The 25,603-nt window shown below is 35.9% G+C and overlaps 1 protein-coding gene across 8 annotated transcripts in view; it reads right to left on the bottom strand.

Moving 5' to 3' along the window:
• Positions 1–25,603, bottom strand: part of REPS1 (RALBP1 associated Eps domain containing 1) — a 68,270-nt gene that overhangs the window by 21,367 nt on the left and 21,300 nt on the right. For 5 of the 8 annotated variants that reach the window (XM_082047768.1, XM_082047774.1, XM_082047771.1 and 2 more), the window contains exons 3-9: positions 22,664–22,860; positions 13,249–13,402; positions 6,309–6,436; positions 5,639–5,801; positions 5,275–5,338; positions 4,270–4,424; positions 2,285–2,406 (exon numbers count right to left, since the gene is read on the bottom strand). In XM_082047768.1, coding sequence (XP_081903894.1) covers positions 2,285–2,406; positions 4,270–4,424; positions 5,275–5,338; positions 5,639–5,801; positions 6,309–6,436; positions 13,249–13,402; positions 22,664–22,860 — 983 coding nt within the window. The remainder of the gene's footprint in view (positions 1–2,284; positions 2,407–4,269; positions 4,425–5,274; positions 5,339–5,638; positions 5,802–6,308; positions 6,437–13,248; positions 13,403–22,663; positions 22,861–25,603) is intronic. The other 3 variants (XM_082047770.1, XM_082047773.1, XM_082047775.1) reach the window with 2 other exon arrangements.

The raw sequence follows: 25,603 nt of genomic DNA, 5'->3' as shown, positions 1-25,603 counted from the left end.
GTTTTCAATAAAAATTTAGTAAGCTTTTCTATTTTTTTAAGTTCTCAGAACTTGGTGTTCAGCCTTGAGACTGGATGGAAAAGATGTCTAAAGTGAGAAAGATGGGACAAGTGAAGTGATGAGAATGTCAAGCATGTAATATCCAGAGCTAGGTGGATTGTCATCATGCTCTTTATTTTGATGTTTGAGATTGATGCCTTGGTCCACATTTGTGCCTGCGCCTGGCAACTGGAGTCTAAAAGTCAACTATGAGCTAGAAAGAACAGAGTAACCAACAGTGTTTATACTAACGGGGATGAAACTGCCTGGAAAGGCAGATGATCCAAAGATGCACAGATTTTTCAAGCAATTCATTTGATGATGACAGTTATAAGAGGTTCAAAGAGGAAACAATTTGACTGGTGCCCGCAGTAACACCAGAAATTTTTTCATGGCATTAAAACTTTGAGGACTTTGACTTGACTCATGCTGAAAAGAAAATGCTCAGGAGCAAGAAGCATGCACAGCAATATAGCTGAAAAAAATGAGAAACCCCTTTGTGTTAGAATAAAAAATTCTTAACATTTAATAAATGTTCAACTCTTATTTTAGTATAGTTAGTAACTGGTAGTATATTTAGTGTGAGAACTTTTCCAAACCACTTAAAGTTTTAGCAGATTTTCAGAAAAAAAACCACACATTATCTATCCGAATGGACAAAGTCAATTTTGTAAGACAAGATTTTTGGCTGAGAGAGAATTGTCATTAACTTTGTTCCATTAGTGTAACTACCCTGACAAATGGGTTTGAGTTGCACTGGACACTGAAGTAATCTGTTCAGCTACAATGCAGCTTACCAAATTATTAGCTTAATTAAATCTTTATTGCAAATTTATAAGAGAATGTATGAATGTAATTTTTAATGCAGTTGCAAACATTTACAGCTTTTTAACAATAACTGAATATCTGCTCACCTCCCTCCTAGCTTCCCACCAGCAGTCTAAGAGCCACTCCATCAGACAGAACTAATAATCATTAAATCATTCCCTACATTTTTATTTGGTAAAGACATCACTGTCACTTAAGAGGATCAGCAGACTTTATTAAGTCCTTCCTATAGAGTGAGGGAGTTTCCTCTGCTCCTAACTTTAATCCTAAAAACTTGCTTATTTTCTGTTTCATACTAACTCTCCTTTGCCTTGTCTAAATATTTTACTACCAATCTTCTTATTCACTTGAAGTCTAACAAAGAAAGAAGAAAGCCACAAAAACCTCTTTCAATAAGAACAGGCAATACAATACTCAGCTAGTGACAGAACTATCTTAGATATTCAAACCAAGTTTTAGATTCTTCTTGAGAATATCAGATTATTAAATGAAAAGACTTTTCCAAAAATAATTTCAACATGTACCCCTTTTTTCCCCGTATAATGAAAAATAAGCCTACATTATCTTTGTATTATGGTTGCAGTCAGGAACTCATTTGAGTCTCTGAAGTAGCCATTATAATAAAACACTGGTTTATTTTCAGTAAAAAATGTTAAAACAGAGCAATAAGAAAAACTCTCGGAATCAATCCCTTACAGGCTTTTTAAACAATGGACATTTGTAAGGAAAAAACACCAAACCAAAACTTGTTTGGTAACTTCAGTTTAAAACGCTGACAAAATACAGCTTTACTATGTAAGACTCCTTATATAGCAAATATGCATGGTAAAGGATGATATCACAGCAGTACATAACAGCAAAAATTTAAAACTTATATACATTTAGCTCATGCTTGACTTCAGATTCAACTTTAACTCTTTGCTTCTGAAACAAGCCCAGAGCTATGACTTTTCTACATTACTGGTGAGATATTTTATATTTCATCACCTCCAGAAAAGAGTCTCCATGTCCAGATCCATAAAAAATTTATTTCAAAGTTTTGCAAAAATACTGGCTCTACTAGTCCTTCAGAGGTAACAAAAAGCCCCAATCAAAAACCCACACTAAGTGAAAAAACAAAAATCAGGAATGAATTCAACTTTTTCAATAAATGTTATGAGATAATTTTGTGATAAATATCACGCTTAAGAACCATTAATGATATTTTAAATATTAGCTCATCTTACAATGAGACAGAAAAATCAGAAAGAAGCCATTACCTTTTTTTACAATTTCACATGTAGAACCTTCCTGTGTCTATTGTCCTGCTAACTTTTTCACAATTTGTGGTCAACAATCCACTTATGATGAATTATGGATGCATACACAACTTAGTTATCAACTGGCAACGAAACAACTCTTAAATAAAAGTGCTAACCTCACTGCTCTGATTCAATTCTGGCCAGGTCTGGTTTAGGGATGGCATTGATGGAGACTTGCTTGGAGGTGCTTCTGCTGGAGAACTGGAGTAACCTACCTCACCAGTCTGTTCCCCAACTTCTGAAATGACAGGAATCACTATAAACTAAAATCATGAATGGCATTCAATTTATTCTCAGAAGAACTGTTCACATGTCATGGAAAGTGCAGAGTACCCTTTGTTTTCATATTTTCCAAGGAAATACTTAGCGGCAGACAAAAAGCATTTATTCAAGTAAAATATAATATTTATCAGGTGCTACCATTATTTTGAGGATCTTTCTGAAAACTGGACTTTAAAAATTACTCTGTATCACACTATCTACCCATTCGCTGGCTTTTAAATGGCAGTTTTAGATTCTGATTACATGCAGACAAATTCTTTCTTATGAGAAAATAAATTCACACTAATGTATATAACATCAAATACAGCACTGAGAAGCTTATCTTGCAGAATAAAACACTTCCTTATATGAAAGGTTAAAGCACACCCAGTATATCAGAGCAAATACAAACAAAAATAAATGAAAAGAGAGATGAGAAAAAATTCCCTTTGATTATTCCCCAAAGTTGCCTGTAAAATAATAAAAATAAACATACACAACACTTTTTGGTTTCATGTCCAATATATAAAGTTTCCAGACAACTTCAGTTAAGTGATAAAATCTTGAAATCTACTACCAATAAAGGCATTAGAAGATCAGGTGCAGATATAGTTGTTGGTGTTTGTTTTAAATAAAAATGGTTTATACAAATAAATGTTTCTCCATTTCCTATCAAGATTTTTGCTTGGCCATTACCTTAACACAAACATAGACAGAATGAGTCGGTTTTAGACGCTTGCTAGGTATTCACCTAATTGATTGTAGATATTTCTTATGAATGTCTTTGTCATAGCAAAAGGCTTACTCATCCTGAAAACCCTTCAGTTGCAGCTGATTGCTGTTGGAAAGCTTCTCTGAGGAGCCAAGCTACTCCCACAAAAATGGTTTAATTGTTAAAGCAGAGGTAGTAAGAGACAAAGTGTTTAGTTTAAGAACTCATCAATAATTGTAGACAAAAGTAAAAAGAAATTTAAGAAGCAAAAGAAATAAAATTCTAGGAAATCATAGTTACGTGTGCACCAACATTATAACCTGACTTTCCAAGCAAAGACCACTTGTTAAAATGTAGTCTAAAGCAGTTTTAAAATATTCAGTTTCCTTTATCTGTTTTAAAATAAAAATAGAAGATGGTTGCAAACATCCTGTTTTTAAACGTCACTTTTACACTAGTTTGCTTTTCGGTTATGGGACTGGGTTTTTGGCACATATTAACAAGCAGAACTCATACATTCAATGGTTTATCTGGGAGCACCCAAAGGTAAAGGACTATGCACAGAAAGACAAGGTGACAAAGCGATGGATGATAAAAGCTGATGTCAAGTCAGGAGTATAATTAAGAAAAAACAATCTGTGCTGCCGATCTTGTACTTTTAAACTGCACAGTCCTACTTATAGCATTGAATCTGGGAATATTTTCTGAATATCTTCAAAACGTAGAAACCCAAGCTGTATTTTCAGAAATGAGAGTGAACAGAAAGCATACTCATTTGAAATCAAGTCTGAAGTACAGCTGGATTGGAAATATGGAATGCAATAGCTGATCATTAATAAAATTCATACTGTGACAATTTTGTTTTCCCTAACGTTTAAAGCACACAGGTATTATTTCCAAATGTAACAGTCAATATGTCTACTGTTCCTAAATAACTTTTCCCTGTACAGAAATTCATGTGTGCTCAGATTAGCTCTGAACACTGATAAAAAAATTTCTAAAACTGCACATCGCTCTACTTCTTACTAATGGGCTATGCCCATAGAAACCTATAAATATCTGCTGATATAGTGTAACAACTATATCATAATTCTAAAATTGTGAAGTCTCTGTTGAAGCATGTCTTACCCGTCGAGTCTTCCAAATCAATCAGTTTGGGCATTAAACTTTCAGGTAACTTTTCTGGCAAATCATACCCATTCTTCCTAGCAACCACCAGATGAAACGCAGCACAGAACTCGTCCAATGTCAGTGCACCATCTTTATCAAAATCTGACAGTTCCCTAAAAAGGAAAACTTAGTATAAATAGAATTTCTGAAGGTTATTTTACTTCTAAAAGAGTTCTAAAATCCTTCTGTTGTGCTACTTAGAAGATGAAAACTCAGTTTATAGTTCATTTTACCCTACTAAATACTTCATATTAGTATTACATGTTTACCCTTCAAACAAGATGAGTCTTCATTAATAACATTTCTTAGAACTTAACAATCACTTACACCTACTTTTATCTCACCTGGTATTTAACTCATTTAATACAGTACTACGCAATATTATTGGTCTCAGAGTTTTGGCAAAGTATACTAAAATAACAATAGTGCTGAGACACGGTGATTTATTTTAAGTGGGAAAATACCTGAATTAGAAATCATGACACTGAAAGATCAAATATGCCAAGGTAAGCCATTTAATGATAGCATGCAAGAATGCAGCACAAATTCTAGAACACAGCAAAATACAAGCTTTGCACCAAATCAAAGCTATATTTGTCATCAAGTCCCAGTAAGTGTATTTAAAAGCACTTGCATCTATACATTTCATTTAAACTTACTTAGACTTTAATCCATTCCCCATCTATACTTATTTAATACAAATGCATCTTTAACAATAAAAACCTCAAATAAATTACTACTTATTCTGAAGTATTTGGAATTTCTTCAAAAGCTCAAAATGCCTTGTAAGTAGCGCCAGCCTAAATCCATTAAAGCCCACTAAAGTAAAATTGGCATAAATGTGAACAGAGCTGAACTCAGTAGAGGTACTACTGAAATTTTACTTTGTAATACATTCTAGTCAGTAGATTATCACTGTCAGATAGCTGTCATCTTTCTAAATAGTTATCCCGAAACACTTACCAAATATGAGAAAGCTCAAGAATAGGGAGTTTTGACTTAGTGAAAAACTCTTTAGCTGCAGATCCTGAAAAATTACAACAACAATTTTTAATACAAGTTAAATCATTAGAAGGCTTAGACTTATGGTAAAGGAGAAAAGCTACTTATCAAAAGTTTTGGGAAAAATGGTACTAATTATTAGGGTTAAATGAAGGAAAAAAGCAAATTGGTTTCAAGCTCTTTCTTGAATTACGTTAGCATTTACCAGAACATTATGAGTAAAATGCAGAACTTTCTTCCAAATGGTATGCAAACCTAAGTACACAACAAAGCCTTTGTAGCAGAACTGCTGTGCCCACAGTTCTATTTTTAAAGGGTAACTTACCTGGTATAAATCCATTTAGATCAGGTTGAATGGTTTTAAACTGATTAACATAATATTGCCTTTGTTCATCAGTTATTTTCCAGGGGTCATCATAACTACTTGATTGCCTACGAATTTCATTTGTTGTTGCAGCTGATGCTACAGTTCGTACTGTTGTCTGGTCCTGAAATGAAATATTTTTCCTCAGTATTATCTACCTAAAATGCTTCTAGGAATTCTCAACTTCTTGCCTTCAAAAAACAAAGCATAGTTAAATCATGCAGTAGTTTAAAAACTGCAGGAAACTATCAGTAGATTGCATCAACAGGATAATGACAGGGTGTTTTGGCACAGATACATATGGACAGGAATGACTGCAGGTATGTAAGCAGAAAAAAAAAGTATGGCACATATGCAAAAAAGCTAAACACAAATGTTTTAAAGTCATAATTGTTGACATTTTTTAAATCAGTAGATTTCCATTAGTCATTCCAAATGAAGTAAACTCAATAAAACAAGTATCTGTTGGGTAAATAGCACTGAACAGACTACAGGACAGATAGACAGTAAACATCTGTAATGAAAATTCTAAAAAAAAAAAAAATAAAAAAATAAGAAGAGAAATAAAAGAAAAAAAGGACTGCAACATCAATTTGAATGAAGCAAATCAAATACCAATAAAGTGTCACACCTGGACAGAAGCAGGATGCATGGCTAAAAGAGCACTGGTTGGTGGAGTATCTGCAAAACTGACCCAATTTTCTTGATGGGGTGGTGGTGAATGGCCAGACCATATGGGATCACTAGAAGCAGATGAGCCTGAAAGTAGAAGAAATATTTCCTTTTTAAAAGACAACCTTGAAAACTGAGTAAGAACTATGGATATGGAAAGCAGTAAAAAAACCCCCACAAACTCCTGAAACACATGCTCCTGGCAGAGAGATACAGCTGTAGAATGGTAAAGAAAATGCCAAATTGTACCAAGGTAACAGTTTACCTTCTGACAACTCATTCTTGTAGATTTTTACATTAGGTCAGTTTAGATCTGTACTAAGGAGATAGAGTTGAGGAACACGCTTATTGCAACACGTGTAAAATTTGAATTGGATTTTATGCATTTAATGAGTCTTGAATGAGTTAATTAATGCTCCACATTTCAAGTTAATTGAAATGAGAAACACTTTTTTGGGCTAAAAGGTATTTAAAAGTGGCATATGGTATGAGCACAGAATCACAGAACAGTTTGGGTTGGAAGGGACCTCAGAGATCTTCTAGTTCCACCCCCTGCCATGGGCAGTGACACCCTCCACTAGAGCAGGTTGCTCAAAGCCCCATTCAGCCTGGCCTTGAACACTCCCAGGGATGGGGCATCCACAGCTTCTCTGGGCAGACTGTTCTGGTGCCTCACCACCATCATGGTGAAGAATTTCTTCCTTATATCTAATGTAAATCTACTCTCAGTTTAAATCCATTACCCCTTGTGCTATTGCAGCACGCCCTGCAAAAACGTGCCTCTTGAGCTTTCTAGTAGGTCACCTTTTAGGTACTGGAAGGCTGCAATAAGGTCTCTCTGGAGCCTTCTCTTCTCCAGGCTGAACAAGCCCATCTCTCTCAGCCTGTTCTCATAGGAGAGGTGCTTCATCCCTCTGATCATCTTCATGGTCCTCCTCTGGACTCGCCCCAACAGGTGCAACTTTATCGTTATTGTTAAACTTTTTTCTTTTTTAGGGTTTAGTTTGCATTCAAAGAACAAAGCCTTGAAAATTCCTCTTAAGAATCAGGCTTGTTGACACAGATAATTTTTTTTTCTAAATTATTTCTAGACTAACTCAGTTGCTTAAAAACAGACCAAGAATAATAAAAGGCATCCCTACAGAGTGCTGATATTTGCTATGTATCAACTATCTGGAACACACTAATTGCAATTCACCCAGTGCCTCGTTATAATCTACTTCTGAAGTACTGTCGATGTTCAATGTCTTAATATTAAAATAACAATGAAGCAACTATAATAAGATTTGGTCACCCACTCCTGTGTGTGCAAAACCCTCAAAATTATCTTAAATTGTAGTTGCAAATAAAAAATTTAACGAACTCAAATCAGAGGGAAAACAAGCCACCTAGAGCAAGTCTAGAAGAATCCCAGGATTCCATTCTACTCCTTGACTCCTAGAAGAAATGTGGAACTCCTTAAATCCAAACATTTGTGAAACTGATTGCTTCAATCTACTCTTCCTGCACAACTAAATGCTTTTCTCTCGATATATGTTAAATAAAATCATACTTAGATAGGAATTTCTGCCTCACATATAGAACTACATTTCCTCTTAAAAGGCAGTTCAACTTCTTGTGAGTTTCTGTAAGCCCTCTACACAACCCACAAACAAGAAATAAGACACTAATGTCATCATTTTAACCCTGCCACTAAACTGAAGCAATAAAACCCAAGAATTTACTGTCTAGATGCTGACTAAAAATATTGCTATGAGAAGTCCATTTCTGTATGAGTAATCTATTTATGAAGCTGAAAAATATCAACAGTTTCAGGTTCTTGGAGACAGATGACACTACTAGTACACAATCTGCAGTAAACTGAGTGAAGGAAATCTGAGAATCAGTGAGACACACTGAGACTAACACATAAAGTGACAGAAACATTGTTAGTATACAAAATCGCTATTTGGTATCTGCCAGTATGCAATTACTCTTTCATTCCATAAATTACTTTTTCCTAGGAGAAAGTAATGAGAGAAATGCTTAGAATTGCTTTATCATTGCTCTTCTCCTACATACAATAGCCATAATTGTGCACAACACATTTAATCTTGCACTACATAAAATAAAAATGGAGATTTCGATGAGGAGAAAGATCTTTTGAAAGAGGAAATAAGTCAAATATACAAAAAAAAAAAAAAAAAAAGAGAGTAACTTTTCAATTTAAGTTTGTTTTACTAGTATAAAAACCCACTAATAACTACTCCTTTTGTTCCCAAATTTGTTCTCCACTTCTAGAAGCTCCTGATGGGGCCTGGAGTTTCTAGCAAATTTATCCAAAATTGCTGAGAATAACAGCAATGAGTTTGACAATGCTTTTTGCCTTGGGGTTATTCTTCAACAGCTGGCCTAAGTCTAAAACACTCAAAAGAAATGTGTAGAAAAGCTCAGTCTTTTTCCACTTGGTCTCTCTCAGCACAGAGCTATCAGACTGTAGGATTCAGACAAGTCCTTCCCAGCTCTCCTGGGGATATGTTACATTCTAATTTTACTTTTGACACAATGGTTCTCTCCCTTCTGCCCCTCAGACACTGACATTATTACCACTAACCTTACAAACAATTACTCTGCCTTTACTTCTCCCAACAACCCACAGTTCAATTTGTATCCACTCCTACTTAGCACAGCATCTGTTCCAAAGCAGTGCTTTGACAGTGATGGAGATGCCAGTTGCCGCAAATTGTCATACCTTCCCAGTACTTTACAAGTATTACAAGAACCATTTCCTTTCTCCCTTGTTCAAATAATCTCAACAGGAATAGACTTGCCTTTCTGTTCCTGTTATTCACTCCGCAATGTAACGTTTTAGGAAACAGGATGGGAAGGTTGGAGAACACTGGAGAAAGATTACTTTCATAGTAACTGTGGACACATGGATCTACACACATATTAATCAACTGCCACCAGCCACTAACTCAATTCTCAATCATTAAAACTACATCTGACATTTGAATTAGGGACAGTCACCCCTCACCTTCTTCTCTAAGTACAAAACCAGACTGAACACTGAAGTAGAAGGGAAGGTAGAAGAAAACTGGGTTACACAGAAGACTCAGATAGTCAGTATATTTTTAATCTTACAATATGTAACCCAAAGAAGAAACAACCTCCAATGGTTTCTGCATTTTCATGAATGAGACCACCATTAACAGGACTTCGAACGAAGAGTAAGCCTAAGACCAGTTATCATACTTGAACTTGCTGGTGAAGTCTAATGTGCTATGTTTAGTATGAAGATTTAACTTGAATTCCTGTCGCTGCTCTATATTCTTCTACTCTAGCTTGAATCTCTTACCAACACATTGATAAGTTGTGGAAAATGGTTGCATTTCCCAGGGAAAAAAGTTAACCCCTCACTTTAAGCTAAAAATGTAAGAAATCATCTATCTAGATAACATCTGAGTAGCTCATACTTCTTATTAACTACACAAATGTGGGTTTACTTACAGAGAACTAAATTTTCAACCAACTTTGTAAACTAGCAAGAGCTCACCTTATCACCTATTTGTGATGAAGTAAAACCAGAAGGTGAGTACAATTTTGACAATAAGATAAAATGCTGTAGAGCTCTTCACTTCCTTAATAATCATGTCCAGATAAGAATAATCATTAACTTGTAACAAGGCAAATTATCAAGAGTTACTGCAGCATTAACTTGATGACAAAGGACTATTCAGTACTTTGCAAGCACAGTAAATATCTCAGGACTCTAAAGACACAAGTGAACTGTTAGTACAGTAAATACATTCCACTTCTGTCCATGAAGTTTTTGGTTCTTTATTTCATGAACTGCAGCAAAATCTCTCCTCATGAGATAAAGAAAGAATTGCAGCTTAGGGCTGCAAGTTCTCATGTATATGCAGACATCAAAACAGAACTTTAGTGCAATGCCAAAAAAAAACTAACAGGTATCCTATGACTGAACAGAAGACTTCAGATTTTTTTACCAGTTTGAAATCACTATTTGGATACCACCAACATAAATGCTGTGCTTTGCTTCCAGTCCAAACAGACTACAAGGTAATAAAATAAAAATTTCTAGCCACTCAACATGCCACTCAACAACCATTTGAAGTAGGGAAGGGGTTTTTCTACCAAGCTTGTCACAGTCAGCATCCTTCTGGCAACTGAAGCTGTAGTGCAAAATGAGTGGAAAAGGTAAAGGTAGGAGTATGAAGTAGTTTTTTCTCTTGTAACTATAGGAACTGATCCAGATCAGAGATGCAATCCAGAACTGAGATACAACAACATCATTTTTGAACAGTTTCATCTTAAACTGTTAAATCAAAGGCATCTAGAAGACTTGAGAGACTCAGGTTTGAACAGAACTGACTCTGACATTTAAGGATGACACCTGAACTGACTATAAACTTCATTCTACACTGGTGATCAACATCTGTCACTGAACTTTTAATTCCTAATATTAAAGTAAAATACATGTACCCTTTAGGGCTCTCTTTACAAAAAGGCTGGAAGAAAGATGGTAACAAGCCTTGGCTTCTGATTTCATATGTATAAGCACACTGACATATCATGACAGTGCCTCAGAGTCCAACTACATATAAGCATCACTAACACTATCCTAACTGAATTATTGGACAATACAGTGGCAAAAAAATCTGTAAAATCCCAATTATTTTGCTCTGTTGAGATGAGAACAGGTTTACTTCCTCAAGAAATTAAAAACTACAGCTACAAGCTATGCTTAAACCTTCTGATGCAAGACAAGGCACAAGATTTAAAAAAAAAAAAATTGAGTCATTAGCTAATAATTATTATACGGCTGAATCTGATACAGCAAGTACTACTTAGTTTGTTCACGGTGGAAATACGATGATGCAATGGAGTGTCTTTACTATGCATAACTCAGAACCTGTTTACACACATCTTTCTCCAAACAACAACAAAAAGTTTTGATTTTTGTCCTTGTGGTTTAAGACAACATGTTATTTATTATTAGATCCATCAGAAACATTTTCACACTTGAGGTTCCATGCTTTCACTTGACAACCCCATTACCCTCAAACAATGTTTCACATAATGTGAAATACAAGCAGAGACCTGGGTTCTTATTTTTCTTGGATCACAAGTGAAATGGCATAGTCCTGCCATAAGTCCTACTAAAAAAATATGATGTACTTGCAAATTACCCCATTTTTCAAGAACATCTTGTATTGGTATCAAGATGAGCTTGCAACATAGAATGTTGTTTACTTTTCTTAAAATCAATCTGTTTTTACCTACATGTCAGCAGAACACCATTTTTCTGTTATACAAAATACTGTACTTAAAAAGTAGGCTCAAGAGAGGGGAAAAAGAATTACTAATGTCTACAACAGCTGAAATTCAGAGGAATAATTAATCATCTGCAGTGCAAAAGAATCACCCACAGTGAATAAGGATGACAATTTTTTGTTAAATTAATATACGAAAATCCACTCTATCTTTAGCATTGGCAGAACAGACAATCCTTCTGTAACAGTGTCTCCAAATTACTTTAAACACACTAAGAACACACAAAATTGCTGAAGATCGAGCTAGTTCAGAAATGTTTTCAGACAACTACTGAAAAATTTATCCATTAGCCATCACAGGGTAAGCACTGCCAAACTGAAATATTAACATGGGATTATAACTTTATTTTTAAGAGGACAATATTGAACTCTTCAACAGTAGGAATAGTTTACACATTTTCCTGGAGTCCTTGACTTTGTAAGTCAGAAAAACTTCACAAGTTAGAAATCAGCTACCAGACAAACTTGTATTTCAGCTTGCAAGAAAAGCCAATCAGCTGTACTACACAAGAAAACAGTCAAGAAACTGCTGAAAAAACACTGTCCCTGACTAAACCCACAGAAATTATTATACATGTAATGACCAGACTAATAGTATTTATTTTTTTTATTCTAAATCGACTGGCACTTACTAGCAAACAATATTCAGGACACTTGCATAAACATCTGCATAAAATGAATTTAACTTCTAAAATATGTTTTGTTTCCTTATTCAACCAATTCTGACAACAGAATCCCTGATCCTCAGAATGATGACAGATTGAAAGGTAACAGATCACTTTTGGAACATCACAACTGAAATAAAGCAATTAACCACAGTTCAATCTGAAACTACAGCTTGCAAAATGCAACATATTATTTAGCAGTATCATGAAAAACAGAACCTGAATTAGAATTGTTCCACTGTTCCCAAATTTATTAAGTCTATCGAATATCAGAAAAGAAAATAGTACTCTATGAAATATGACACATTAAGGTGGAAAACTTTTTAAATCTGAACACAATGATCCAACAACAGGGAGGGTCTTCATGTTAAATGAAGAACAATAAAGAATGAAAAGCTGTACTGAAACAAGTGGCTCTACCTTGACAGATTGGAGATACAGTAGCTTCAGTTATGTTTACATAAACTTTAAAGAAAACAAAAAATGTTAAGAGAATTAGTTGTTCTCACAATTCATCTAATCTACCAGAAACATAATTCAAACAAACAATGCATTATCCGCTGCTTTCCCTTGAGCTTCCCACGTCTTCGGGTATACTGACAGTTCCTGCACAATTTCAATAGGATGACAGTTTTGTATTAGAAAATTTTCCACTGGGAAACTTTCAAACTCTCCCTCCCTCCAAACTTTAAGCATTTCCCATACCACAGTAAGAAATGGATCTGCCATGTGCGAGATCACAGATTCCACAGTGTTGCCATCAACATGAACATTTGAATCTGCAAGGAAGTTTCCAGGATTGGGAAATACAAAGATAAACTGCCCTAAACTAACTCAATATATTTAAGAATTCCACAACTTTGGGTTACAGCTGAAGCATAACAGAAGACATTTATACCTGGTTGTGCTTCACTAAATGGAGCCCAAAAAGGCCCAGGTCCAGCAAGAGGTCGTTCATTATTCCCTCCGCTGGGATGGCGGTTGTGCTTCCTCCATGTATGTGGAGAGGTTGGTGGGGATTGCTGTGGTGAAACAACTGGAGATGTGGACTCCTAATAAAACAAAGGAACCTTTTAAGTTTTTTGCTAAATAACTAAATGCACAAAAGCCTATCTAAAACCATTATTTCTAGGAACAACCATCACTGCAGGTAAAGTCTCATTTTAGAGATTGAAAATTTTAGTACCTATTAAAATGACTGAACAGGAAAAGCCAGGTATGTTACGACTGGCACTAGACACATTCACTTCAAACAATGTCATCTAATATTCTTAACTTTGCATTCTTAAGACAGCAGCAATGCCAAGTTAAATGACTTGGCTTCAAAAGAAATTAGATTATAAGACTCACTTTCACTTGTGATAGAAATTACATTTGAACCCAGGTCTCAAAATGAAAGATTACTTACTATGTAACTTATTATTATACCTAATTTTCATCAAGTGATTCACAATCAGTTACTTTCATTTAAAAAACAAACCAGAATTAAACATTGGGGGGGGCGGGAATCACTAGACATGCCACATTTTTTTTTTTATGCAAAAACACAGATGTAATTTTTTCAAAAAATGATGCCACCTAGGATATACTTTCCTGCTGTACAAATTACAAAGTAGTTTTTCCCTGATTTTAAGGCTCAAGCTTCCCTTCAATTCTACGTTGTAAAATATTATCCTCCCTGAACAGGTAGGAAAACAGACAATCACATGTGCAATTTCTACCTGTCTCATGAGACATTCAGATTACCAGATTATTCCACTTCAAAAAAAATACAAAGGAAAAATAACTTACATTGTACAAAGTGAAGCATTTATACAGTAGAAAATAATTTCCTTCCTCTACCTACATCTTTTGACGTTGCTGTTTGCCTGATCTCCCAATTCAAACTAAACTGTAGTACTGAAAACAAGTAAAACAAGAAAGCAAAGCTTGAACTCCGAGTTTCCTGAAAAGTAAAAACAAAGCTAAAAGGCTCAAAATCTCTTTCAGCAGTAGATTAAAAAAAAAAAAAAAGTTTGGTACTCAATGTTAACAACTGTTAACATAGTATCAATACCAACAGCCAGACTGACTTTATGCTTCCACAATTCCCAAAAGTGAACTGGTTTACTCTGCCAAATATTCAAACGTCATTTTGCCTTTTAATCAATATTACATCTGCAAAAGTCTAAAAGTCAACGAGCAAGGGCCATAAACAAGCTTTTCTCCAAGGAAGGTACATACTAAAACTATGTGCATCCTAACAATAGTTTCAGGGCCATGATGACTGGTTACTTTCTAATGCATTGATGTAAACTTTCACTTCCCACCCCACCACCCCCCTCCCTGGCCTGATTTTCATATTTGGTAGGGTATAGGGCCAGCCTGGTTGATTCTGAGACTGAAGTATTTTCTGAAAGTTCTGACTATTGAGTCAGATTTAATTTCCTAGGCCACAATATTTTGAACTTTCCATTCAAAGCATTTAACTGATGCCCACAGGTGTTGGCAAAAAGTATTACAAAATGGCTGGGAGTAGTATTAATTCACTTCAACTTTTAATTCCAGGACCAGCTGATTGCACAGTTAAAGTCACTGTTTATCCACAGTACCACCCACCAGTTCAAGATTTTTTTGTGGCAGTTACACGCTTTTTTGAAATTTGCCTGAAGATTCCTCCTCTTAGCATCTTACTTGACCAGAAATTTATTTTAGATGACAGTACATTCTTACCCTTACAGGTACATGGGGGCAAGAGGGGAAGGAGCAAGGGTATCCAGAGTGCCACTTGCAGGCTGAAGCTAGAACTGAGGCTGAATGGTTAGTGCCCGCTTCGCATATGTAGTGCAACAGGTGCTAGGAGAACCACGATGACGCATCACAGAAATCAATTGGAAACCTTCCTCTTCCGCTGCCTTTCATACAAGCCATCTTTTACCAAACAAGATTTGCAAGATGTTTGAATTTTTAGACAAAATACCATGTGTAGATGTAGGGAAAGCCATGCTTGGTCACAGATACTATTCATTTACTCCAGTACTCTTACTCTTGACAAGTCAGATGGTCCAGAAAGATACAGAAGAAAACCTGAGGCAGACAAACATATGATCATCTACCTACAGGAAACCACTCACTACTTCTAGTAACTGCATTTGAACATTAAAACTCTTGATACATAGTCCTCAAGAAGCAGCCTGGCCCTACCAAAGCTGACAACTGTCATTATTCAGTGAGCCTCCATCTAACATCTGGCCTTATACCAAAGACATAGGAACAAACTATAAATTTGATCCTTAACTTCAATTCTTCTAAATATTTACTTTAGATGAAGTTCATGTGATTCTGTCAAGCATGTAATAATGGTAATCAGATAATCAGAAGTACAAGCATAATAAATAATTAATTTGGTTCTCAATGTTCCAATCAACATTATATCAGAATTCTGAACACTTACAGATTTCCCACAGTTGATTTGAAGCTCCAGTTTACAGCAAAAGTGTGCTGTTAAACAGCGAAAGTGTGTCATTAACTCTGAAGTCAAAAAGCTTCCGGAAGAGTGACAAGCCACATCTTCAGCTTTACTGTCATTACAGTACACACATTACACACAGTAACCTGTTCCCAGAACAGTTTAAACCAAACTGAGATGGCATTACTGTGGCACTATCCCCTGTACAATCCCAGTAACTCTCATATGTGACTCATAGCATCCATTGATGTAACTTTCTAGAAGCTTGGGAGAGCTAAACTCAATTATTTGTAAAAAAATATGTATATGTACATATATTTTTTTATATACACACACACAAACATATGTGTGTCTATGTGTATGTAAATATATATATATATATGAAATGGCTTAGCCAAAATACTGATGGCTCAACGCAAGCGTAAAGAAGAAAGATGCAAGCCAGAAAAGACTGGGGAGGAGGCAGAACTGTAGAAACATTCACTCAGATTCAAAAGCATTCATAGGAAAACAGAATGAGCAGGAATTTATTGAAACTGTAATTACATGCAAGTTCATTCATCCCTTGTACATAGGTTAACATCAACTATGTAACCTGCCTTTACAGTGGGTAAGAAATTGTCATTTTCATATACTCATGCCTAGAAAACATGGTTTGTTGTACAAAGTTTCCACTTCAATTTTGCATTGAGCTTCACATTTTAGTAAACAGAGGCTGTATATCCATTAGGACCACATCTGTTCCTCAACTGCAACATGCACTCTCATAAACTGAGTGTGTTTTAAGTGTTTGAGTGTATGTTGCAGCTGAGGAAGCAGGGCTGTTCATCTGTTCTATCTATTAATAAAATAAACTCATTTTGAAAGCCTGAAATATCCAGGATCAGATTTTTATGAGAGTATCAGGGTAAAGAACCTAACTTAATTGCTCTTCAAAATCCTAGCATGGAACAACTACAAGAATTTGCCTAATTTGGGTTACCGATAACTCAGATATTTTGAGTTTCACCAATTTTAACAGAAGTTGCCCACCTAATCTCTTCAGGAACTTCAACAATTTTACCTACCATCTGCATACTGTAGCTGATGTATCACTTATGAGATCAGCTACTATTAAAATCCTATCTTGATAAACTGTTCTAGCACTTCCAATGCAATTATATTCAAACATTAAAAACACTACCTTTTAATTTATCTCCAAACAAAACTCATTAAAAATCACAATTATGATTTTCTGGTTTTCACTGTCTGAAGACATTTATTCTTCCTCTTTACATTATTCCAGAAAAGTTATTTAAATAAAAGCATGTTGACATAAATAGCTAATAATTGTTTAACACTTTCATATTAGATCTAACTGCTGAGAACATTCTTCTCAATCACTAATTAATGTTATATCTAAAAGGCAAAAATTAAGTAATCCATCTTAATTTGAAAAAAAAAAAAAACCCCACACATTAAAAAAGTTGTTAAAAAGAATGACTTTTGTCAAACTGGAATTACAAAACCAAGATGCTACAAAGGACTCAGAACTTGGACTTTTTTGGACTGACAAATACCTAGTAGAAATGGCATGTTAATTAAAAAGCTGATACAACCTATGGCTCTTAAAGAAGAATCTTAGTGAAGATAAGTCAAACAAACTGGAGTGCGGCAACACAATACTGTGCAACTCTGGAGGGAGCTCAACCTCAAAAGAGCATTGCAAGCATACATGAGTCAAATGAGATGATAAACCTTTTCCTGGATCTCACACTTCAGGCCAGAAGAAAGCCTCCTAAGGAGAATTCCAGAGACAATGAAGGCAGACATGGTATCCGAAAGGTAGCTCTAAGCGTGTTGTGATCCAGGTCCTGATATCACACAGCCTGCATAAGAGTCAGGGAACAGATCCATCATGAAGAAAGATTATGCTAGAGGTGGTAATTGCATCGCAGAACCCATGTTTTTGTAATCAAATACCATTCATACTGAAGAAAAAACAGTCCAAGGTTCTATGTGAACTTCTCCACATGCAGCACTACACATATTTAGAGGATGGCGGTGGAGGGGTAGTTCCCCCAATTACAAACTTGTTAGTCTGACCTCAACAGTTTGAAAAGTTTTAGACTAGGCTGTGAAAAAAAAAAAAAAATTAAAAACACAGACACAAATGGAAGAGGGATCAATCACAGCATGGGAAATTTTACTTAAGTTGGCTGATATTACTTTTGTGATTTTTCTAGACAAAAGAACTGTGCTACATTTAACCTGAATCTCAGCATACTTGAGTGAGGTACCACACAAGATAACTTCAGTGTGGAGACCAATACAAGAATCATAGGTGCAAAAGAACTCGCCACCAAAGGAGCAAAGGTGGATTGTATTAGAATGGGAACTATGGAGTTGAAAGGAAGTTTCTAATAATGCTCCTGAAGGACTGATGTGGGGAATGACCTAATTTAATACTTCAGGTACACTAAATAGCATGCTGATGAATTCTGGTAACAAATGTAAGGAGGTACCAGACAGGGTGTATTCCTTTCAGGACATAGGTAACAGTAAACAACCAAGTTTCAAAATATAAAATACAGATTCTTGCATAATAGAAATTAATACTAAAGTGTATAATGAGAATCAATGAGCTGAAAATGGAAGACTGGATGCACAGGTCAACTATCAGACCGTTATGATATCAAGCAATATATCAAGCAGAAGCAGGGAAGTACCCTACAAAATAGTATCGATCCTGATGAGATTTCATTTGGAACCAGGAATACAGATCTACTGTATGCTTTCAATAAGAACAATTTCAAATTGAATCAAAGGCAGAGAAGGATTCTGAAGATTACTGGTAACTACTTTGAGACAAAACTGAGACTATGGATTCTTTTGTCAAACAAAACAAAGCTAAGGGGGAACACAATGGTTTTCCAGTAAATACTGGTGGTGTTCTGCAGCAAATATTAAGAACAAAGTTGTTAAAAGAACAGGTATTGCCTGATCTAAGGGAAGTGGAAATTCCCACCATATTCCCAAAAGTATCTCACTATATTCCTACAAAGGCTCTACAATAGTTTTCCCCAATGTGGCCATTATGGACAAAAGGTTGCAAGTTCAAGAGAGAAACTTCATTATTTTTTTTTTATAACTCATTAGCTAATACAATTTGTCAAGATAATAGAGAGTTAGACTGAATGACATGAGGTCTTTTCCAGCTCTGCACTCCTAAACAATTTATTTAATACCCTATGTATTTTACTTGGAATTACCTCTTCAATCTGCAAAACAGAAGTGAACAGAAACGGACTACTGGCAAAACCTTAAAAGAAAGTCACATAAATTCTCATATCGTTAAAAGATGAAATGATCAGATTGACTGCTACAGGTGCCAAATTTGAGTTTTCCCTCCTGAAGCTGCACTGATACGGCAATTAATCAATATAATCTAGAGTGCCAGTATTATGCTTGAAGCATATGCAGTATATGCTGGATATAACAAGGTTCAGCCTATAAGCATTTGCAACAAACACGTTTTTCAGCTGATAGAGCCTGAACGGGTCTTCAAACAAGCTACTCCCCTTTCACAGAAAAGGGAGTAAATCAGTAGAGCGGTACCAGATCAACATCTGGATCATATTTAAAGACACTGGAAAAAAGTATTTGCTTTTTAGCTTTAACAAAACACAAAACATTCAAAGGTAGCATCTAACAGACTGATACTGAGAACATGTAGTCCCTTGAAAACTACCTTCAGAAGACAGAAAATACTTCCTAATCTCAACATCGCTGGTTCTTCTAAGAAACTGCTTTTAGTACCTTTGTCTTCATTCAATTCCTTTATGAAATAAAAAGCTTCCATCTGCAATGACAGATCCTAATTCTTCTAGGAAGATTTATTTTTAAAAAGCACAAAAACTCAACAGAATCCAGCTTCTCAAGATTAGCTGAAATTGATATTTTCAATAGTATATCTGCTGCTACTAAGGCACAGAGATATGTATACACGCTGTGGTTAACACACATTATGTCAACACAAGTGCTCATACAGATGGCGCATTGTCAACGGAAGTTTTCAAACCTACTTAGCCTCTATCTTCGAGGAAGATGAGCAGAAAAAAATATTTTCCCCCAATGTTTTATCTCCACCAGCATGTGCAGTCAACAAGTCATCTAGTGAGTAAAGGCACCTCTCATTATTTGGCATGGCTCCTAGAATCAGTTCTGCAGCTTCCATGAGAGCTGGCTGTGACTTCAGTCATCCTCTAGTAACACTAACAATAGTAAAAATATATATAAATATAGCGCTGGCCAGAAGTTTATAATACTTAGCCATTATAAACTGAAAGTGCCACCACAGAAATGGTTGGAGATAGAAAAAGGACATTACTGAACTTAGCTCGTGCTTACTTTAAAAGTTGACCTCATTTATAGCTGTTCTTTGGAAACACAACGTGACTGCCATTTCCTGACAACCTGCATCCAAGTAAAACTCATTGAGGGGAACTGCCAAAATAATGCATTGATAAATAGTTTTAGCTAGGACATTTCAGTAGAAAACACTCTAATATAAATTCTTTTACAGAAATTAATTGTAATTACAAGATGTTAATCTACACATGACGAATCTCACCAATATGGAAAGCTGCGCATGCATGAACCAAGGTTTTAAAGAGGAGGATTAAGATATCTTGTGATTTCATATAAATATAAGATCTCAGCCAGACCATTTAATGAAATAAATTTAATGTATTTTGAAGTGCCAGACATATTATCAAAGCCAGTAAACAGTTTAAGAAAAAAAAAAAAAATTAAATCCCCAAACTCACTAATGGAGTATGTAACAGCTATATGACAAGATCTAAGAGTGACATATCCAAGCTTAACTTTGACACTCAAATTCCTCCAGAAAGAACAGTGATCCCTAGGAAAATGACATGCTGTCATCTACTTCTCAGACATCAGCTCTTCTCATCACTGAAAGAGGTGGCATATAATGAGGATTCACAGTCTGAACCTCTCTCTCGATTTTGTAAATCTGAGTCATATCTCTAGGTAAAGACAACTGGATCAGCAATTTCTACATGAACATAGCTAAAAGTTGTATCTATCTTTTGGGAAATAACTCAATTAGAATATTTATGTGGTTAAGTGAGAAACCTGGGCTCAGGGCCTGTTCTCAGCCTAAGGAGACTGAAATTCTCAGCTTTTTTAACAGTGTCTGAATCAATAAATATTAGACTGGGACAAGAAGGCTGCTTAAATGGATTCATTGTACATGTAGAGCCAGCCACAGAAAACTAGTTTTACAACAGGGTGCAAAAAATCAGACAGTACTTCCCTGATGTTTTAGACCAAGAATGCAGCTTAAAACTTCTGGACTCAATGATGTTACATTTGCTGTCTGTTACATTTGCTCCAATCTGTTTTCTGGGCCAGATCTCTCAAAGGACTTACACACAGTTCCTTTATTCTGATGATTCCATACAGACTTGTGTGAGAGATACCAAGTTGCTTCTATCAGCCACAATGGAGAAATGAAATTTGGATGCCTATACACCTTTGTAAATATATGGCTTCTTTATCCAGAACTTGAAGATCTCAAATACCAGATTTTTTTTTGTCATTTTAAAGTTAGACCAGTACAGATTGCTACATCAAAATAAAGCTGTTCACTAAATACATTCAACACCATGTTGGAAGCACACAAAACACTATTCAACCAAACTCATCATCAGATCAAGATCTGCAATTGGTGATTTCTTCATGAAGCGCTTGAGAGCTATCTCAAAAACTAGACAAGAAGCTCTCTTCAGATCTGGTGCCAGCCCTCCTTCCATTACAGTCACCATCCCCAGCTTGGGAGACCGAAAGTGGCAGCCAAACACTGATTTTGGATGGCTTCTGCTAATTTGCTTTTTCTTTATATTGCATCAGCCTGGGCTATTCCCAGAGAGATTAATAAATGTTTACTAGTGACTCCTTGATTCCCAGAAAGATTAGAGGACATCTGCAAGTTCCTCAATTCGTTACAAAACAAGCCCAGAGAACAGTATGCTATGGAGAAGAAAATGGGTCATTCAACAGTTATGCACAGACATACATTCACGCAGCAAAATTTAATATTTGCACTCAATGTTTTTGCTTGTAGAAAAGACAATCAGAAAATATTTCCCCACAGAAAGAGAGTGTAAGGACTACAAAAACCAAGGAACTATGAGGAGGCACAGAGTTGTAAGCCTTTACATTTTTTATTTATTCAGATATTATGTAGCTGAAGATGAAAGAACCAGCAAGAAAATTCATTTCCTCATTATTACAGCACAACAAAAAACTACGTGAAAACTTCTGTCTATTATTTCTGGTTCTTATTGTCTCTACTTAACAATTACATACCTGAACAATAAAAATGTAAGGCAGAGAAAATAACCAAGATTTAAAAACAAATTCTAAATAAAGTATTTCAGATTTAAAGGTATTGGAGTACACTGAAGGACTAGAAACCCAGTCTTCCATAGCATTCACTATCACTGTTCCAATGACCAGGAACCCAATGTGAACTACCTAATAAATGAGGTATTAACATCATAATGAATTCAACTTGATATTTTCTATCATACCTTACACACTGATTTTCTTTTGTCAATTCTTTGCCTCTTACCACTGATATTTTAAACACAAGATTACAAGACATCATAAAAAAATGTCTCCTACATGCAAGTATTTCAGAAGAATATGTGGTCTTCATGTATAATATAGACTAGTATGATTATTTTTTTTAAAGAAAATATATTGAAAAGAACAAAGCTCAGAGGCCCTATCAAATTGACACCTATGCAGCAAGGCAGTGGTTAACAGCCTGATTTAATTTTCTAAGTTAATTTACCTGTTGATCAGCTGATGTACGTTGCTGAACTGCATCATGGCTCACAGAGCCTTTTTTGACTTGTATCCTGCCAGGTGGTGGAGGAATCACACCTGAATATGAAGCTGGGTTATCAGCATCTGAAGAATACAAGGCTGTGTGTCTTGATTCTTGTTCATTCTTTGACATAACAAATCTGGGAAGAGGAAGGTCCTTTACTGTTTAAAAAAAAAAAAAAGGTAGAGCAAGTCATTTACTACAAAGAAGTATGATGCTTAAAAATAAAAATGCAGTTCTATTCTGCAGTTAAAATTACACCCTTGCCTTAATTACTTAAACACAGACTGCTGCTATAGTCATAGAATTGTTTCGGTTGGAAGAGACCCTCAGGATCGAGTCCAACCATAACCTAACCAACTCTAGCACTAAACCATGTCTCTAAGAACCACATCTAAACGTCTTTTAAACATCTCCAGGGATGGTGACTCCACCACTTCCCTGGGCAGCCTGTTCCAATGTCTGACAACCCTTTCCATGAAGAATTATTTCCTAATATCCAATCTAAACCTTCCCTTGCGCAACTTGAGCCCATTTCCTCTTATCGTATCACTTGCTACTTGGGAGAAGACACCAACATCCTCCATACTACAACCTCCTTTCAGGCAGCTGTAGACAGTGGTAAGGTCTCCCCTCAGCCTCCTTTTCTCCAGGCTAAACAGCCCCAGTTCCCTCAGCTGCTCCTCATGGGACTTGTGTTGCAGGCCCCTCACCAGCTTCATCGCCCTCCTCTGCACTCTCTCCAGCACCTCAATGTCTTTCTTATGATGAGGGGCCCAAAACTGAACACAGTATTCAAGGTGGGGCCTCACTAGGGCCGAGTACAGTGGCACAACCACTTCTCTAGTCCTGCTGGTCACGCTGTTCCTGATACAAGTCAGGATGCTGTTGGCCTTTTTGGCCACCTGGGCACACTGCTGGCTCATATTCAGCCAGCTGTCAATCAACACCTCCAGATTCCTCTCTGCCAGGCAACTTTCCAGCCACTTTTCTCTGAGCCTGTAGCACTGCCTGGGGTTCTTGTGACCCAAGTGCAGGACCTGGCACTTGGTCTTGTTAAACCTCATACAACTGGCCTCAGCCCAATGATCCAGGCGGTCCAGATCCCTCTGTATGGCCTTCCTATCCTTCAGCAGATCAACGCTCCCAACAAATTGATGTAATCTGCAAACTTACTAAGGGTGCACTCAATCCCCTCATCCAGATTATTGATAAAGAGATTAAACAGAACTTGCCAGTTAGAAAAGAGCAAATGCCCTTTCTGAATTATACTTCATGAATCTGCTACCGAACTTGTAGTTTTGGTATACAAAGAGGACTTCACACAGCTCCATAAGTTTTACACTACAACTCTGCACTAAATGCAGCAGCAACCAGATAACCTGGATTTAGCTCACTTTTTCTTAGTTTTGCCAACACTTAATTATTGAAATGGGATTTTCAAAATTTATCTACCATTTCTAGCACATATATAGAATTAGTGTCTTCATACAGAATAGTTCATGAGCAAAGATGCTAAAATATCGCAGTACATTCAACATCATCTTTTAGTGAGCTGATTGCATGTTTATATTTACAAGAAATAATAAAATCTAGTCTTACAGCAAAAACTGCAACTATTCCTTTAACACATCTGTGCACACGTTTCTACAATAGAAGCTAAATTAGCTGTTTCACTGGGATACAACAAGGAGCATTCCAATATCTCTTCACTTTGTTACAAACACTTTTAAAGTAAAATTTCTCGAAAATGCTAAAAGGTCCTCAGCTTTATATACAATGGTTCAGAATAGTCTGATAGAAAAATGAGACTGCATAAGTCTTCAATTTTTCACTGAAAGATTTCTATCATTTTTCTGAATCCAGTCACCACTTTTTTATTGGTCCACTGTGAATAAAAATAAACTGCAAATTTGCTGTACAGCCTGCTTGGAAATTATATTTCCAGCACAAAGCAAATTCCAAAGCATGGCTCAAATTTAGTTCCTCTTGTTGATGGCTTACATTGATTACTTTTGATACTGAAAATGAGTCAGTAGTACTACCAACTATATTAAAGTATGAGATGAAATTGCACACAGTTTACTGTATAAAAACTGAAGATTAAACTGATTTGTATTAGAAGAGTGTCATTTGGATCCATAGTATCCAACTATAGACACCTTTATGTATCCATAGACATCTTTATGTATCCAGTATTAAAGAACATCACTCCACTAAGAACATAAATTCTTTACTTAAGCCTCTGTCACTAAGCACAATTCAAAGCGCCAAACAGCTTTCACCACAGGTAAGGAGCATGCAACATAACCCCTTTGCAAAAGTTTTGGTTATCCATCATGTGGAAATGCTGTTAAAGCAGATCCTGATGCTTTCCTCATTCCCAGACACCCATTTTCACATTAGCTTTGTACCCCCATACTGCACTAGGAACATTATTCGCGTAGCTAAACAGTGAACTACAATGAGTCAAAAAGTGAAAAAGTCATTACATAAAAGTGAGAACTTGTATCCCTCCAAAACATGATAATACAGATACTAGAACATCCAACTGACACAGGGCAATTAGTTGTTCCAACATGAGGCTTTGCCATGAGATGTCTAGCACTATTTAACAAAATAATATAGAAAGCTCTAAAATAAGACAAAAAAATCTCTATTATAGTCTTCTTTAAAAACAAGACTAGATAAATGTAGGTTTGTTTCAGTGTATTGTTTCTACACAGCCAAGTGAAATCAGCCATGTTTACCTCTTTCCTCTGTCTTTTCTCCATAACAGCAGAAAATACTAATTCTAACACTACAACATTTTTTACTATTCAGAAATCCCTCAGTTATAAATACAATAGCTGTTATGAATGGAATTTAATCTTGATATTGAATAAATCTGAAACTTCTCCGTAC

This window comes from Streptopelia decaocto (assembly GCF_964273445.1).
Source record: "Streptopelia decaocto genome assembly, chromosome: 3".
Taxonomy (NCBI): Eukaryota; Metazoa; Chordata; class Aves; order Columbiformes; family Columbidae; genus Streptopelia; species Streptopelia decaocto.
The sequence above is the reverse complement of the archived record's forward strand: the minus strand, read 5'-3'. Positions and strand labels throughout refer to the sequence as shown.